General features: G+C 39.2%; 2 protein-coding genes across 2 annotated transcripts in view; one reads left to right on the forward strand and one right to left on the reverse strand.

The window, feature by feature from the left end:
* The first annotated feature begins 18 nt into the window (after positions 1 to 18).
* SLIRP (SRA stem-loop interacting RNA binding protein) lies at positions 19 to 6805 on the forward strand. The gene is made up of 4 exons (XM_090271243.1): positions 19 to 151; positions 2747 to 2805; positions 5702 to 5809; positions 6695 to 6805. The coding sequence occupies exons 1-4, from the start codon at positions 55 to 57 to the stop codon at positions 6764 to 6766; spliced, it is 336 nt and encodes a 111-aa protein (XP_090127369.1). The 5' UTR covers positions 19 to 54; the 3' UTR covers positions 6767 to 6805.
* SNW1 (SNW domain containing 1) overlaps positions 6803 to 18904 on the reverse strand; it is a 34682-nt gene continuing 22580 nt past the window's right edge. The window contains exons 10-14 of the mRNA XM_090271244.1: positions 17923 to 18064; positions 11376 to 11472; positions 9527 to 9644; positions 7566 to 7729; positions 6803 to 7488 (exon numbers count right to left, since the gene is read on the reverse strand). Coding sequence (XP_090127370.1) covers positions 7287 to 7488; positions 7566 to 7729; positions 9527 to 9644; positions 11376 to 11472; positions 17923 to 18064 — 723 coding nt within the window. The 3' untranslated portion in view covers positions 6803 to 7286. The remainder of the gene's footprint in view (positions 7489 to 7565; positions 7730 to 9526; positions 9645 to 11375; positions 11473 to 17922; positions 18065 to 18904) is intronic.

The raw sequence follows: 18904 nt of genomic DNA on the forward strand, positions 1-18904 counted from the left end.
GGCATGTTTTTCCGGGGTCACTAGCGCAGGTCATGGAAGTACCTCAATCGAAAGATGGCGGCTTCGGCAGTGAGGACGGCTACGGCTCTGCGGGCGAATGCTGTCCGGCCCATTGCTTTTGTCAGAAAAATTCCCTGGACCGCTGCCTCAAGTGAGTGAGAGAGATGTAGAAGGGGCAGAATTTTTAGGTCTTAGCGATCCTCAAGAGCCCTGCTTTCTGCGGATCTCTTTAATCAGCGGGGTGGCTGGAATAGGAGGCTGGCTGAGTTTGCTTCTGAGCTCGCCAAGGAGCAGAATGTTTGCTTGTAATTAACCGATTAGGGATGTCCCTCGAGCTTTTGCAGCAAGTGTGCACAGCCTCCTGCCTTTTGAGGTGATTTGGTGGAAAGGCTTATTACTCTGAAACTTGAAGGTTTACTACGGTGTGGGGGATGAATTCCAAGTGGCAAGATGAGAGGCAAGGAGACGAACCAAAAGGCAATTTCAGTAATTTAGTTCAAAGATGAGGCCCTGAACTAGGGTAGTAGTAGAAGAGAGGTCAGATCCATTTAAGTTGATAAAACAAAATCGACGGCTTTTCGTGATAGCTTGAGAGCGGGTAGAGCACAGCACGGAAAGACTTCCAGGTTCTTAGCGTTGGTGAATTTCGTGCTTAGGATGTAGAAGTAGGTCGAAAGTAGATGCGTCAAGTTTAAATGTGCTGATTGAAAAACCTCCAAGGTCAGGCAGATGGACAGAGGAGGTTGTGTGTCAGTGCTTGAGAAGTGCACGGGAAGCCACACTGCGTGGGCGGGAATTCCGTCCAGCTCGGCCATTGAATAGTTGTGTAACGGAACTAACGGAAGGGAATTTGGGTAAAGGGGTCTCCACTGCGCTTCAGTTCCATCTATAAAAGAGTCAGTAATATCTTCTTCATAAGATTGTTGATGAAATGAGTTTATATGTAAACTGCTTAGACTTGTGTGAGGTACACGGTAAGCACTCAATAAATGATAGTTTTCTTGATTACTAAAATTGAACCTCATGGGAGAGGCATAGACTGGGGATAGAGGGCCAGGAGTCATCAGTACTGAAATCTCTCACCAACTTTGATTTTTGTCAGCTGTTATCTCAAAATTTTAGTAAGCAGTATTACAATGTACATTTGTACAATTTAAATTTTTACGTTTGCTTACAGTCACTTTTGAAGATAATCCATGTATCAGACCAGCTCCCTTAAACAATAGCACAGGGGTTATGCTTCTCTTAGTTTTGCAAGATATATAGTAGAATGGGAAGTAGATCGGTTTGTGTCCCACTTTCTCAATCAACGTGTTATGGGTGAAGACCAAGCCCAGTGAAATGTCTTGTTTGGGTCCTGTGAAACCGTGGAAAGGTTCAGGGATTTCTCCAGCATCTTGCAAATGCAGGATTCCACACCATAATGGGATGGTTTGAAACCTTCCAAAAGTCTATAACATTCAACTTTGAAACAGTTTCTCTAAGTTCCTTCATTGATTCATTTATTAAGCAAATATTTAAGGAGTACCTGCTTTGTGGTAGGCATTGTTCCTGGTGCTTGTAGCTGTTTTTCTGTAAAAATTGTAGATAACTTGGGAAAGGGTTACCTTCCAGAGCTACTGTTTTAGAAGTGAATGTTTTCTAAAACTTTAACGCCTGGTTTAAAACATGTATATTTAACACTATTTTGTTTATCCTCCAGTAACATGTTCTATGAGATTCTGATCTTGACAACTAGTTTGACCAGCTATTAGAGATCTTCAGAAATTTAGTCCCTGTGGGTTTTGGGAGGATTACGAGCCATTTATCCACTTAGCAAATATTGCCTGACTGTATTCAGTCTCCGTGGACACAGTGGACTCAGCACTCGGGGCGCTTACACTGTAGTGGTGGAGGCAAGGAGACTTACAAACAACTAATGTGGGCAGTCATTGAACCAATGGATTTAAGCAAATGAACTAGGTGGAGGAAGCAAGTAATATGAATGCAAGTCAGAAAGTACAAGTACTGTAGTTCAGAAGAGAAAGAGATCTTGTTTTTTGATCTTGAACATTACCCACTGTTCATCTTCGAGCCCTCATAGGGCAAGTATGTTGTCTTGTACTGCAGTAGAAGCCCAGTAAAATAATATTCGGTGGATGTATTTGGCCTCGGTCTTGAAGGATAGTTACAGTTTAGGCAGGAGGAGATAGGAGTACTGACATGTCAGGGAGACAGAATGACATGCCAAGATGGGAATCCACAGGACGCATACAGCATTTCATTTGTGTTACAGCAATGGGAAATAAGGCAGAAAGGGTAGGTAGGGTCAACTCAGCAAATTTTAGAAAACCAACTATTTCACCTAGTAAACTTGACTGAAAGGCAGATAAATTGAGGTATTATTTAGAATCTCTGATGTAGCTAGCAACACTCTGTATTGTAATTGTCTTCTGTGTGATCTTCTCATAGGGATTATAATCCATTGTACATAGTACAGTACCTGGGGTGTGAAGACTGCAGTCAACTCAGCAATTTTTCTCTGTCCGTATCCCTGTTCCATCGCCTCCCCAAATCTGGTACATTATAGCTTTATAGTCAATATCTTAGCTGCCTCCTAAATCTTAAGGCTTCGGGAAATGCAAAGTAGCTCCTGTTCGCAAGAAGTTTTGGGATTCTAGGACCCCTTTTGGTTTCTATCTACAATGTAGGATGGAGGATACAAAAAGCATTAACTAGTTGTAATACATTTTCTCTTCTTATACAGAGGAGCTGAGAGAACACTTCGCACAGTTTGGCCATGTACGAAAGTGCATTCTACCTTTCGTGAGTATTATTTTTTAAGTATTAATATTATCCTTTAATTCCTGACTTTTTTTTTTTTTTTTTTGTCAGAGCATATCAACTTATCTGAATGTCTAATGGAGTGAAGTTGTTCAGTCTTTGTTGATAAAATTATGGGTGATACTGATTAAAAATAAAACACACTTACTCTAGGCATTTATGCTAGTTTTTTATTGCTGCATAATACATTACCATGAACTTAGTAGTTCAAAACAGCATCCATATATTATCTCACATATTCTGTAAATCGGGAGTCTGGGCACAGCCTAGCTGTGTCCTCTGCTCAGGATCTGCATAGCTGCAGTCCCTGTCAGCTGGGGCTTTGGTCTCATCAGAGGCACAACTGGGGAGGATTGATTTCCAAGCTCCTGCAGGTTGTTGGCAGAACTCATCTTTCAACTGTAAGACTGAGATGAGATATTTGCTTTCTTCTGGCTTTCAGCTGGAGGCTGCTCTCAGATCCTAGGGACTGTCTGCAGTTTCTTGTTAACCTGGCTTCTTTGTAGGCTATTTCCCAGCTGGCAGTGTGCTTCCTTAAAGTTAGCAAGTGAGTTTCTTTCTCCAGTCTGCTAAGACAGTCTTATAACATAGTCATGGCAGTGACACCCCATCACCGTTGCTATATAATCTGATCAAGGGAGCAGCATCCCATCACTTTTGCCATATATTCTTTTGGTTAGAAGATATCAGGTTCCCCTAACCCCCCACACACACTCAAGGGGGAGATTATACACGGGTAACATGATGGGACACATGAGATCATGGGGCCATCTTAGAATTCTGCTTACTATAGTATAATAATGACTTGGGATAGTAGAGGATAGTTTGTCATAAAGCTAATTGATGAAGAATAGCTATTTTAACCTTTTTCTTCATTAAGTTGTATGTTTTTTTTTAAAAATTTTTATATTTCCTTTGCTTTCTCTTGAGGGTTTAGAAGTCAATCTATAATTTGTTCTGCTTTATCCTGGGTTGCATTTTTCTGTGGCTTTCCAGAATTACTCTTTTTGGCAGGCTGTGATATGAGTATGGAGTTACATTACACATGCTTCACTAAAAGAACCCCTTTTCTTTTTTCTCATGTCATTGAAAAGGCTATGGTATAATATCAGCCTAAATTAAGTACTCAATTCTTACTTTAATGTTATTTGCCTTCCAAAATCTAACAGATTATATATCTAGTGCTAGTGAAGGTGTAGGAAAACTGGCACCCAAATTGTTAAGTTTAACTGGCATCTTCATTTTGGGAGGATAGTTTGGCAAAATCTATCAAAATTAAGAATTGCATTTGCTTTGACTTAGCAGTTCTATTTCTAGGAACTTATTCTACAGAAGTGTATGGTCAAAATATTCAAAGCAGCATCGATTAGTAGTATCATAACAGGAAAAAACCTCAATGTACATTGGGAGGATGGGTTAAATATATATTAGTTCATTGATACAATGGAATTTTATACTGTTGATTTAAAAGAATGAGGCATGTGTATTATAGACATGAAAATCTGTAAGCTTCAAAACTACAGTTTTACAGAGTATGAAATTTGTATTTCTTGATGTTTCTCCAAAAAAGTTAAAGCTATTTTTTGGTTGCTATTTCCCTCTTAAAAGAATAAACAAAATAATCGAGGACCTGCAGTTAACAGATCTTAAGATTTAAATAAAAGGCAGCTTTGATTCTCGCTAAACCTAAATAAAATGTAACAGGAAAAAATTCCTTTCTGGCTAAATTCTTTGTACTAAATTTAGAAAACCAGGTTCCCGTTTTAGATATATAGTATCTAAGTTTTAACACAAATTTTAAGGCCTTAGAGAGGTAAAGGAGCGTGCTTTAGAAACTGTCCTGTTTATCTGAATAAGGAGTGAATCACTGGGACATAACTAGAAATTTTTCATGTGTTTTAGGTTAACACATAGGTTACTTTTGAAGTGTGGGGGCAGTTTATAGGAGTTTGGTTTTTGGGGGGCAGAGCAAAATAAGACTTTGTAACAGACTGATTATGCAGAGTGAATAGACATCTTGGTGTCTGTCCTTTATAGTAGGGATGATGGCAGGTTGGGGGAGGCTACATCCAAGCACACTAGAATCTCTTTTCCATGTGTACTGATGTATAGGTTGAATGATAAGCACTCTGCTTTTTGAACAAAGGGAAGTAGCAAAATTGTTGAAATTGACCAGAATTCTGGAACTAGATAATTAAGGGTAATGTATTTTTTTTCTTTTTTCCTGTTTTTCATTAGAAGTGTATGGTGCCCTGGCTGCTGTGGCTCAGTGGATTGAGCATCGGCCTGCGAGCCAAGTGTCGCTGGTTCGATTCCCAGTCAGGGCACATGACTTGGTTGCACGTCAGGTCCCCAGTTGTGGGTGCGAGTGAGAGGCAACCACACAGTGATGTTTCTCTCCCCCTCTTTCTCCTTTCCCCTCTCTCTAAAAATAAATACATAAATAAACAAATAAATAATTAAAAAAAAAAGTGTATGGTAATGGTAGTGGCAGTGATTGGTCTCAGAATTATCAGAAATATAACAAGGTTCTGAAGCTTAAATGTCCTTTCTAAAATGAGGTTAGAAACAGGAAGAGTACTTCTTTATGCGATCAAAATTTCCCTTCACTATTGCTGTTAGTGGGCTTTGTATCTAGAATGGCACAGAAAGCTCCTTCTTGTATTTCTCCAAGGGCAGCACAAAAGCAGAGATTATGATGAACATTACGTAGGGATTAAGCTTTGGGTAATTAGGAAAGAGAGACCGTATTAAGGTTTTTGACATTCATTAAAATGTCTTATCCCATTTTGGCAAATGAGAAAGCTGGTAGCTTGATATGGAGCTTATGGCAACTTTCTCAAGTTCATGATTGTTTTCCTCAATTTTCAATTTTTAGGACAAAGAGACTGGCTTTCACAGAGGTATGGGTTGGATTCAGTTTTCTTCAGAAGAAGAACTTCAGAATGCACTACACCAAGACAGTCATGTTATTGATGGAGTAAAGGTAAATATTTTTCTGTTCATGTCATGAACTTTCTGTAAATCAATTAAATAGGTCAAAAGTGTGGAGTGACAGGGATTTTGGGAGATTTGTTTAAGAATGGTGGTGGTGGCCTGGCTGCTGTGGCTCAGTGGATTGAGCGTCGGCCTGCGAGCCAAGTGTCGCTGGTTCGATTCCCAGTCAGGGCACATGACTTGGTTGCACGTCAGGTCCCCAGTTGGGGGCGCGAGTGAGAGGCAACCACACAGTGATGTTTCTCTCCCTCTCTTTCTCCTTTCCCTCTCTCTAAAAAATAAAACAAATAAATTAACAAACAAATAAATTATTTAAAAAAAAAAAAAAAAAGAATGGTGGTGGTGGTAGAATGCCCAGTTCTAAAAGGTCTGGGGAGGGAAGTAAAGGAAGACCCTGTAATGGTTAGCAAGCATATGTAACACTGAATAGTGGAAACAGCAGTTACAAGTCAGGAGTTGAAATCCTGGCTTTTCCACTTACTATGTGACCTTGGGTCTGATTTATGATTTTTAATAGAAATTCAGGGAGTCTTATGAACAAAGAACATCCTCCTATTGGTACTGACTCCCTAATAAAAGTGCAATCTTAAGGTGGCAAGTTTCAGTTAAAAAAAAAAAAAAGAAAAAGATTTTATTTATTTTTAGAGAGAGGTAAGGGAGGGAGAAAGATCGATTGGTTGCCTCTAGTATGTGCCCTGACCGGAACTGAACCCACAATCCAGGCATGTGCCCTGACCAGGAATTGAACCAGCAAATTTTTGCTTTGTAGGATGATGCCCAACCAACTGAGCCACACTGGTCAGGGGAGCAATTTTAAGTTTTTAATGTTTTTGCAGACATTGCCTCTTTACAGTGCTTATTTGATTTTTTTCAGCTCCATATTCAAGCTCAGAGACCAAAAGTTTTGCAAGGGGATCAAACATCTGATGAAGAGAAAGGTTTTTGAGACAATTATTGCCTATTAAATAAAGTAAACTGAAAATTTTGTCTAAATGTTTTTATTTGAAACAAATAGGTGCACCAAGCAAGCGCTTATCTTTCCCACTCCAGATTAAAAGAGCACAACAGGGGCAAACATCGTTTGGCAGGACAGCTCCAATATGTGAACATCCTTCTACTCACTGTGGTTTGGGTAACTTTACTCATAAGCAGTCATCCTTACACAAAGTATTACCCCCAAAGTGCTAACATCAAACAAAAGGAAGTGGTCTTAATTTCATGTGTGGGGCAGTATGTCCTATAAATGCCAAAAAGTGGGAGAAGCACAAACACAACCCACTCTTTTAAAAAAACTAAATAGTTCAAAGTAGAATTTTCCATCCCTCCCCCTTCTCCTGTAATAAAAAGTAGTGCTGGGGTACGATACCCAGATTTGGTTTTTATCTGGCCCATTTACAAAGTGTTCCCCCATATGACTCAATCATTAGGGTTTTGGATAACAGTCCATTCACTGTGAAGAGGTGTACCTACTCCTTCCTCCTCTTCTTGCCTTCATGCTCATGTTCCTTGGGGCGGCTGCTATCTGAGGGTCTTTTAGAGCCACCATGCTGCTTGGCTTCTTCCAAAAACTTGTCCAAACCAAAAGGATCTTCCTCAAACTGAACTGGTCCTTCTCGACCTCTTTGTCTACTACGGTCTGAACCAGAAAACTCCTTATCAGGAACAAATCTACGGAAAAAGAGAAAGGATTATGAACTACCTTGTTTTCACTGGTGCAAACATTAAAACAGCAGTTTGTGTGGTACCTGTTGGTCTTTATTCTGGCTTCTAGATCATCACCATACATGTCCTTATCAAGATTTTTACTGGGCCTGTAAATATTCTGGGCCATATCTTTACCACCTCTCCAAGCTTGATCATAAACATTGTAAATTTCATCTTCTCCACCTGCAAAACCACTGTCCATACCCTGTGGAAAAACAGGACATTAAAAATATATGTATTACTACTTATTAAAAGTTGAATCTGATTACATTCATTTATAGCTCACATTTTCAGCAATCTGAACTCAAAAAGGTCTTCATAAAAAAAAGTCCATAAACTTCTGTTCATAACACCTGAGGGTCCTTAGATTAAATGAGAAACTCATTAACAAGTTTGACTACTGTAGGGAAGTAGTCAAAATAAGGATACTAGTATAAGCAGGCATCTGACAGTTTCAACTTGTACAGACATTGTAGCAAAAAGGTGAAAACTAAAACATTTAATGCCATTTAGAGTAACGATACACCCCTTAACTGCCTTGAGAACATCACTATTATCACATGAGATAACAGGCTTTCAATGAAAATCTTAAGCAAAAAGGTGAAAACTAAAACATTTAATGCCATTTAGAGTAACGATACACCCCTTAACTGCCTTGAGAACATCACTATTATCACATGAGATAACAGGCTTTCAATGAAAATCTTAAGTCAACAACCAATTTGTTTCATATGTTTAGAAAGATTTTCATCATATTTAAGTGGTTAAAGCTTATAAAGGATGACTATCAAATATTTACTTATGTGGAACTTCAAATCCTAATCCCCTTCGCTCAGACTGGTAAGATGCCATTGCATAGTGTTTAAGAACACAAGCTTTGGAATCAGACAGCCCATGTTTGAAATCTGAGTTCCATCAGTGACTAGCTAAACCTTTAAAGATGTGTCACAATTTCCTCATCTTTAAACAGAGGTCATAATAATGTAACTTTATAGGGTTTTTGTAAGGGTTAAGTAAGAAAATACCAGTGAAAGAACAATGCCAGGAATATAAGAAGCACCCCGTAACATTAACTAGAAGAGCTTACTCAAATGCTACCTTTAGATTTCTTTTTTTTAACTTAGAAGTATTTTATTTCTTTTTAGAGAGCGAATGGGAGAGATAGAGGGAGGGAAACAATGATGTGAGAAACATTGGTCAGTTGCCTCTTGTACGTGCCCCGACTGGGGACCGAACCGGCAACCTAGGCATGTTGTCCTGACTGGGAATCAAACCAACGACCTTCCCCTTTGTGGGATGATGCCCAACCAACTGAGCCACACTGGTCAGGGCATTACCTTCAGATCTTAGAACCTCCATGTCGTAATCAACTTTTCCCCCTCTACACCCCAGTAGAACTCTATACTTCTATATTCTTAACACAGTCTGCCTTATCTTTTTATATACATATATCCGTCTTCTCCAGTAGATCAGGGTTCTTTGAGGGCAAAGGCACATATCGTGGATCTCACTCACTTATGCAGAGTAAGTGACGCTGGGTGAATTAAAACACAGAGGTACTTCTTTGGGCCTAATGTGTCCTAGCTAGTTAATGACAACCGGTACTAGAAATTAGATTTCTTGACTATTAGTTTTATCTAGTTTTACAGTTTAACTTTTTAAAGATCCAAGTTTATGTGCTTCAACAGCATTAAATTTTTTTCAAAGATCAACACAAATTAACTCAGTTTTGTAGGACACTGGCTCTATTTTAGAAATAAAAACATACCAGAACCAAGTTTTATAACCTAATTTCTTTCATTTTCTATTAGTTTCAAATCTTAGCCAACTGTAAGAGCTCAAAATCAGAGCTGTTTCATCTTGTCTTTTACAACATGCAATTTCCAATTTTTTTGTTATCACACCAGAATATCTTATGTTGATCCAAATCTATATGTTCATTTTCTTTTCCCTGAGGATCAGTATTCATATCAACACTTAAGATACGCTATTTATATTGTACCTTGGATTGGTTGAACAGCCTTTGGTCATACTGAACTTCATTGGAAGTCCGAGGATTAGGCACACCAAGCGCTATGACCTCACTGATATCTCGGTTTTCATTTCTCTGTAGTTTAGACCTGTTTTGAAATACAATGTCACTATTGAAAACTCTTCACAGACAAGCTGAATTTCAATTTAAAAATAAACAACCAATCTCAGAAGCAAAGGAAATGAACATGTAATGTTAACATCTTATGAACATATATTCCGATAATGCATAATTGGGTTGGCAGCCCTTACAGCATTTCAGATAGAAGATTATTAGCAGAGGTAGGCCCTCCCGTTAGCTGAAAAGAATTGCTAAGAGACTCATTCTTGACATGAAAGTCTTTAAAATACAAGCAATCACCTTACAACACACGCTGAGATATGAAGCTGCTATAGTCTACATTTGCTATTATTATATGAGGATGGGAGGGGGACTGGATACAGATTAAATGTATCACATGAATCATTTCCAATAAGCTAGAATCAGTTTTTTTTACCCAACCACATTTAGTAATTTTATTCTATTAGGATTTTGAGGAAAGCACGTCCATGACTGGATTACTCAGTATGATTTTCGACATTCAGATTAATTCCCCTGCTGTTCCGGTATGTAATGCAATCTACATCACAATGAAACCATGGTAACTGTCATTTATTTTGTTGTAATTTCAGGTCTTGAAATGATTTCTATAGACAATCTGATTTTCATCCAGTCATTAGTTTAGTTTTCTGTTATCAATTCTCATAGCCACTTTACTGGTTTTAAGGGCCCAATTTATGTACAGAGCTATTTTGATTTTTATAGCTTAGGAATTTCAGACCAAAAGTACATTACTGCACTTGTACTTCACTCCTCTTTCTTCTACACTATACATTTACCCACACTCTAAATTCAGGTTTTCTGCTTTCCATGACCTCACTTATCCTGGGAGATGAAATATGCCATTAAACAACAAAGACCACCACTCGCAGAAAAAGCTGCTTCTTCGTGTTTAATATATATGAATTGAAAAAGTAGATTGTATCTGTTCTTGGATGATTACAGTCTTGAGAGTTGCTCATTAGGAAAGAAACTGTTTTATATTTGCATTTAACCCTCATTCAGAATTTCACCCCTGTATTACAGCATTTCCTCAACTTGTGAGCAATTTCAGTCCTCAGTCTTTGGGGAAACACAGACTTCACCAATCCTTACTTTATTCCAAGTTTGTGCTATACAAATCAGTACTTATTAAGAGTGCTTTGTCTATATGTGAACTATATTTTAGTTTTAAACAAAGTGCTTTGTCAATTTTCTCAAGTCATTTTATATAACTCTGCCTTTCTGAATTTTGAGTGAAACTGCTCATGAGCAGAGGCGGACTTTCACTTCTTGGGAAACCTGCTTCTCTCCCTCACTGCACTCCTTGCTCCTTGGAGTGCTCTGCTTGTAGAAGGGTCTCAATAAAGGCATCATAGCTTCTTTCCTGTCTAGAGGAAGAAGCACACAGTAAACCTGTTTCATCATTTGAAATTGGAAAGAACAGATCAGGAGAGTCCTATTCATTACCTTCCTTTCACAAACACAATCTGAATTTCCTTATCTATATTCCCATCATTCTCAATTCTAGCTGACTCTACAAGGGATGAAAGAAAAATTACTTCCACGGACAGTCAATTCTGCTAAGACGAGGTACATAGTTAAGTAGAAGAAAATAAGTGCTGAGTTATTAAGTTATCAAACTAAAGAGAAGCAAAACTGGTATCAGTGGACTAAACATCTCTAAAAGGTTCACAAAGGCCAGTCTTCATAATTCATATGTATCTCAAATAGCACCTACCTCTTATCAGGAGCTGCCCTGGAAAGATTCCGGTCATGCTGTCTCTCTTTCCGCCTGTCATGTCTAATTTCATCCCTCTCACGTGCCTCCCCATCCTCTGTGTGGACAGAGTTGGAAAGAACTTCATCACTATATTACCCATTAATATTTTGAACAAGAAAATACAATCTTTAACCTTAGAAAATTCCATGAACTTCATTGTAGTCAGGCAGTCCGTTTATCTTACTTGTGATAAATTTAAATCCAATAGTACTGGTTTAATTTTTGAATGTGAATTCCAGAATCATGAACGCAGTTTAAGTATTTAGGGGTAAAGTGTACTGATGTTTTTAACTTACTCTGAAATGCATCAAATTAGTAAGGTGGATTGAAAAATAGACAAAGAGATGGTAGGTATGTGATAAAGCAAATTTAACTATGTTAATTATTAAAAAGAACTGTTCACTGTAGAATGTAGGTGGTAGAAATATGGATATTCATTTTACAGTTCTTTCCACTTTTCAACGTGTTTTAAAATTTTCATAATACAATGTCAGGAAAAAGAATTGTGTGTAACTTTACTTTTATATATTCAAAGACCACTTTCTTTGAATATAGAACCTTCTGCTTGTGGTCCATAGGGACTAGTTGCATTGTGATCTGTATCCACTGTGTTGATGTCTACCATCGTTTTCTCCATCCTCTCCAGCCCAAAGGTATAGTGCAGGTAAGAGCAGGAGTTTTGGAGACAACCTGTCCAGATTCAAATTCTGTTTCTATAACAGATGGGCAATGTGGCCTTGTGTGGGTTACTTAACCACTGAGCCTTAGTCTCCTTCTCTGTAAAAACAGTGACAACAATAGTACCACTGAATGTGGTTGCTGTACAATTCTATCAGGTAATCCATGTAAAATGCTAAGAGTGATGTCTGCCACAATAAGTGCTCAATAAATGTTAGTTTTTATTAATAAATGGCAACAGCTTTTTCAAAAATTTAATTCATTTCTCAAGAACAATTCTGCTGGTTTTTCTTTATGAGTTAAGAAAACTTAGATAGAGGGAAGTTTTACTTCTAACTACCTGGCGTACAACAGGCAGGTATTTATATCTTTAAAAAATTTTTAATTTAATTTTTATTTTTAAGTATATTTTATTGATTATGTTGTTATAGTATTGCAATTTTTTCCCCCTTTGCTCCCAGTATCCCCATTCCCTCCAGCAATCCCACCCCCACTTAGTTCATGTCCATGGGTTGTGCATATAAGTTCTTTGGCTTCACCCTTTCCTATATTATTTTTAACTTCCCCCTGTCTATTTTGTACCAACCAATTATGCTTCTTAATCCCTGCACCATTTCCCCATTTCTCCTCCTTCCCCCTTCCAGCTGATAACCCTCCAAATGATCTCTATACCTATGATTCTGTTTATATTCTGGTTTGCTTAGTTGGATTTTTTTATTTTTTAGATTCAGTTGTTGATAGTTGTGAGTTTGTCATTTTAATGTTCATAATTTTGATCTTCTTTTTCTTAAGTAAGTCCTTTTGACATTTCATATAATAATAGTTTGGTGATGATGAACTCCTTTAGCTTTATCTTCTCTGGGAAGCACTTTATCTGCCCTTCCATTCTAAATGATAGCTTTGCTACTAGAGTAATCTTGGTTGTAAGTCCTTTCTTTTCATCACATTGAATACTTCTTGCCAGCCCCTCTTGCCTGCAAAGTTTCTTGAGAAATCAGCTGAAACTCTTATAGGCACCCCTTTGTTGGTAGCTCTTTGCTTTTCTCTTGCTGCTTTTAAGATTTTCTCTTTAACCTTGGGCATTTTAATTATGATGTGTCTTGGTGTGGTCCTCCTTGGGTCTAGCTTGTGTGGAACTCTCTGTGCTTCCTGGACTTCTATGTCTATTTCCTTTGCCAAATTTGGGGAGTTTTCCTTATTTTTTCACATAAGTTTTCAATTTCTTGCTCTTCTTCTCCTTCTAGCACCCCTATGGTTCGGATATTTGCACATTTAAAGTTGTCCCAGAGGTTCCTAAGCCTCTCCTCATTTTTTAAAATTCTTGTTTCTTTACTCTGTACTGGTTGACTGTTTCATTCCTTCCTTATGTTCCAAATAATTGATTTGAATCCCAGTTTCCTTCCCTTCATCACTGGTTTTGTGTGAATTTTCCTTCATTTCACTTAGCATAGCCTTCACCTTTCTTTTATGTGATTGCCGTACTCACGTATATCTGTCAAGTCTGTGAGCATCTTTATCACCAGTATTTTGAACTCTGTGTCCATTAGATTGGCTATCTCCTCGTCGCTTAGTTCTCCCACTAGAACCTTGATCCATTCCCCGTTTTGGGCCATATTTTTCTGTCTCCTCAACTTGACAGGCTCCTGTATTTGTTTGCCTCTGTGTCTTAGGTAGAGCCGTTGCACCTGTTACGTTGTAAGGGGCAGAGCCTTAGGGATTCATCAGTACAGGCGACCCATTTCACCACATTGTGGCCTGTATGTGGGGGAGCGGTCTGAGAGGGAACAATGCCACTTGCTCAGCACTCACCCCTTTCCAGGCACTTCTCCACTTTTGTATGGGACTGGTGCCTCTCTAGCTGTTGCCCTGGCTGTTGTTCCCAGAGTGAGTGGTTCTGCAGATGTTCTAGAACCGTGGGGGCCCTTTAAACAAGCGGACTCTGCTGAGAGACCAGCAGTTTCTTCCTCTGCCCCAACCCCCACTGGTCTGCACAGTCAGAAGCAATGAGGCTTGATTTTCCCTGGCGCTGAGACTGTGAGCTGTGTGGTCTGGTCAGGAGCTGGGAATGCCCCCCAGGTGTCCCTTTTGACTTTTTAATACCTGTGACTGCACTTTCCGCCAGCCTGCTGCCACCGACGCCACCATCACACCTTGTCCTCTCCACCCTGGCTCCGCCCCTCCTACCTGTCTGGATGAGTATTTCTTCTTTATATCTTTGTTTGTTGGACTTCCATGCAGTTCGATTTTCTGGAACTTCTGGTTGTCTCTAGTTTTGAGGTAGTTGTATTCCTTCTTAGTTGTGGAGGGAGATGCAGTATGTCTGTCTATGCCTCCATCTTGGCTGGAAGTCTCAGGTATTTATATCTTGCCCCATTAAATCATTTGTATATGGTTCACAGGAGTGGATTGCTACTTAAAATCCTGGTTACTTCTCTAGAGTTGAACACTAGATTCCTATAACCAACTGTCTGTTCAACCCATACATTTTAAATTTAACATGTCCACATCTAAACTCCTCACCTTTCCCTCTTAGACCTCTATATCCTTCAGTCTTCCCAATATTAGTAAATAACAACTCAATCATTTCCATTTGCTCAAGTCAAAAGTTCTGGAATCACCCTTGACTCCTCCTTTTCGCTCATACTTCTTATCCATAAGCAAATTTTGTCAGCTCTGCCTCCAAAATACATCCACTATCTGACCACATTTTTACTACCTCTCATCATCTCTCATCTGGATCTTTGCAATAGCCTTCCAATGGTTTCCCTGCCCATTCCACAGCCTTCTCACAACCCTTCAATTGCTTCCCTTCTTACTTGAAGTAAAAGTTCTTACTTTTACTCAGCCACACATTCTTACAGTGGCTGAAATCATCTGCACACTACTTTTCCTATTTGACCTCACTACTCTGACACCTCATCTCCTATTGCTGTCCTTTCTCATTACAATCCAGCCTTTCTGGCTTCCCTGTTTTCCTCGAACACACTAGGCATATTCCCAACTCAGGGCCTTTGCACTTGCTACTCCTTCTATCTGGGATGTTCTTCTAGGTATCTACATGGCTTACTTCCTTACTTCCTTTAAGTTTGCTGAGCTAATGTTACCATTTCAGAGGTAAGACCCATTGGGACTATGCTCTCCTTCTGGCACTTTTTTCCTCCTTCCTTATTTTATTATTTTCCATAGTGATTACTATCTTCTAATACACTACACAATTAACTTTTTTTTGGTCTGTCTACACTCTCTAGAATGTTCATTGCTATATCCAGCCCCAACCTGTCTAGCAGAAAACCTTGTATCTAGAAAACAACCTTGCACGTAGTAGGTGTTCAATATGAACTGAATGAATAAAATTGTACTAGTCAAGGATTTATTAATGAAACAAAAAGCACCCTCACAATTTTCTTAAATTAAAATTACTCTCCTCACTCTAACTGAATTAATATAGCAGTGCAGACTGCTAAATAAAGCAAGAGAAAAAATAGAGGCAGATTTAATGATTAGAGGTATATTAGCCTACAAGAGAGAAAAGCTCTGGGCTAATTTACCATGTGGGGGAGCTAAATTATTCACGTTGAGACTTCAATTCTCTAAGTTTCAAGAAAAATTCAACAAGGGAAAATCAAGGGTATCATTTGAGTAATATGCGATTTTTTTTTTCAGATTTAATGTGTTTTATTGATTAAAATATTACATTTGTGCCAATTTCCCTTCCCTCTGCTCCCCTCCACCCGGTGGCCCCCCTCCCTCCAGTTGTCCCCCCCTTTTAGATTATGTCCATTAGTTGTGCATACAGTTCCTCCCAACCTCTCTCCGTCTATTCCATTCCCTCCTACCATGATCCCCAATTCCTATATCATCTCCCTCCCTCTCCCCACTCCCCCTCCCTGTTGACCTCCCCCCACTATGCTTCCCTTACCCACAGTTCCTTTTCCACTCTCGTTGCCTGTTTCGTTTGCCTTTGTTTCATCTCCCTAGCTTCTGTTTTTTAAACCAGTCCCTTTAACATCTCATATAACAGTGGTTTGGATCTAATGAACTCTTTCAGTTTTATTTTGTCCTGGAAACACTTTCTCTGTCCTTCTATTCTGAATGACAATTTCGCTGGATAGAGTATTCGTGGTTGTAGGTTTTGGATTTTCATTACTTTGAATATTTCTTGCCAGTCCCTTCTTGCCTGTAGGGTTTCCCTTGAGAAGTCAGCTGATAGTCTAATTGGGACCCCTTTGTACATAATTCTTTTCTTCTCTCTTGCTGCTTTTAAGATTCTCTCTTTATCTTTAATTTTTGACATTTTGATTATAATGTGTCTTGGAGTGGTTCTCCCTGGGTCCAGTCTCTTGGGAACTCTCCTTGCTTCCTGGACCTGCAAGTCTATTCCCTTCCCCAAGTCTGGGAAGTTCTCCTTTATTATATTTTCACTCAATTTTTCAAGTTCTAGTTCATCTTCCTCATTCTCTGGCAAACCAATGATTCTTATGTTGGGCCTTTTATAGCTGTCCCAGAGGTTTCTGATCCTCTCATTGTTGCTTCCTATTTCCTCTCGCTGCATTGGTTGACTGCTTGTTCCTTCTCCATATTCCAGTTTGTTGAAATGAACTCTGGATTCCTCACCATCTGTCTCGTATGTGGTTTTGTTCCTTTCGTTATGAAAGTTTTTCGCTTCTTTCTTATCTTTTTCCTGCTCTTTTGTGAATTCTGTAAGCCACCTGATAACAATGGCCCAGAACTGAGCCTCTGACAGGTTTCTTATCTGTTCATCTGTCAGGTTCTCTATCTGCTGCCTGGTGAGTTGTGCCACCGGGATCTCTATATTTGTCTGCCACATTTTGACAGATGCGTTTTGTTTTCCTGGGCCGGCTGTCGGGGGCGGTGCCTGTGTAAGCGTCACAAGTCAGTGACTGGCGCCTGTCTGCGACCTATTTCGCAGCCCTGTGGTGCTTTCTGTGGGGGCGGGGGTCCAAGATGGATTCACACAGTTATTCAGCTAGGAGACCGGGATCCGTCCTCCCGCCCCCCTGGGCCTCACTGTTCAAGGCGATGCGGCGGCCGCTCTCCCCAGCGCCGGAGTCGCGCACGCCAGGGGCTTGATTGGAGTCCCGCACACCAGGGGCTTGATTGCCTCCGGGATTTTTCCCCGCCCCGCCCCGCCGCTCCGCAAACAGCTTTGCCTTCTTTAACTCTTACCTGCCCAAATGGCACCGCTGGTTTATAACTTCATATGTTGGGCTTCCGTGTAGCTTTATTTTCTGGAATTTCTAGTTATCCTTTGTTTTGAAGTAGTTGTATTCCTCTCTGGTTGTAGAGGGAGACCTAGCGTGTCCGTCTAAGCCTCCATCTTGGCCGGAAGTCTAATATGCGATTTTTTAAAGTATATGGTTCAGAACTTTGAAAACTTCCAGAGTAGTCCCATACTGAACATCCACATTTAAATATATACTTTTATTTTTTGCTGCTTCAGCTTAATAAGGGAGAAGTTACTCCTTCATTTCTCTGGTTGTAGAGGGAGACCTAGCGTGTCCGTCTAAGCCTCCATCTTGGCCGGAAGTCTAATATGCGATTTTTTAAAGTATATGGTTCAGAACTTTGAAAACTTCCAGAGTAGTCCCATACTGAACATCCACATTTAAATATATACTTTTATTTTTTGCTGCTTCAGCTTAATAAGGGAGAAGTTACTCCTTCATTTCTACACAGTTTCTAAAATACTAATTTTCTTCCTATCTATGTACTACTTTTGTATGCAGTAAAAATCAACAGCAATTTTCCAAAATGAGATACATATTGTTTACAAAATAAATTCATTTTGGTAATGAGAATGTCATACCTTTTTCCACATGGGTTTTGATTCCAGCTCTTCTCTCTCTGGCTTTCTGGGCCATTTCTCTAAGTTTCTCTTCATGTTTCTCTTTTTCTTTCTGAGCCATCTTTCTCTCTACTTGAGCACGCATTTCCACAGCTTCACGAGCCTGTTAGTGAAGCCAGAAGTTAAATAAGATCCTATCAGGGGATAAATTACAACTATTATCTATTCCCCTGAGTAAAGTCTGGCTTGAGAAAGCAGGTATACAGAATTCAGATTTGTTATTACTGATTAGAACAAAGATTCTTGCCCGCTAAATGACAGTTTGACTAGAGAACACTACAAACTCGGATTTTACACTCTGAAAAATGTCTTAGTAGTTGAAACTATAGACCCTTTCTCTCCCACTCTCAAATCTTAAAAGTCAGTGCTTCACTAATGCTTTCTTAGAAACAATCTAAAAAAAATAAAATTAAAGAAAATTCTAATAAAATGATTTTCCAGTAACATAACAAGAACTGGTTATGTTTTCAAAATCAATCAAGTAACCTCAAGCTATGTAAAGCCTTAACCTATAAGAGATCATTTTTTTAAGGGTGCTCAATGTAATACTTTTCTATATTCTAAATATATGCATGATTTATGTGATTTTCAGTCACATATTAATACCATACTAATTAACAATCAATACTATGAATGCCATTTTCTGTACCATTCAACCCATCAAAATGTTTCCCTGCCCTTCCCTGCTACTGATCTTTTGGGGGACATCTACATCTAAAATAGAGGAAAATTATGAAACCTAATAACAGCAGCTGGCAATCTTCACAAAATGGAATCAGCATAGTAAACCATTATTCTGAAAGGCTGTGAGGAAGCTAGCTCGCCAGTAGTGGGGTGTGTATATGAGTGTATAAAGGCTGAGACCAGTACAGAGCTGGAGCTAGCACCTGCCACCTCTGGCACTCATACCATAGGGGAGTCTCTCTAGATACTCAGTACTGTA

Source organism: Furipterus horrens, unplaced genomic scaffold, assembly GCF_987537825.1.
Source record: "Furipterus horrens unplaced genomic scaffold, mFurHor1.1.pri manual_scaffold_3, whole genome shotgun sequence".
Classification (NCBI taxonomy): Eukaryota; Metazoa; Chordata; class Mammalia; order Chiroptera; family Furipteridae; genus Furipterus; species Furipterus horrens.

Excerpts from the sequence above, each read along its gene's own strand:
- SLIRP (XM_090271243.1), top strand. The coding sequence starts at position 55 with ATGGCGGCTTCGGCAGTGAGGACGGCTACGGCTCTGCGGGCGAATGCT. Across the intron at positions 152-2,746 it reads TCCCTGGACCGCTGCCTCAA|AGGAGCTGAGAGAACACTTC; the intron begins GTGAGTGAGAGA and ends CTTCTTATACAG. Across the intron at positions 5,810-6,694 it reads ATGTTATTGATGGAGTAAAG|CTCCATATTCAAGCTCAGAG; the intron begins GTAAATATTTTT and ends GATTTTTTTCAG.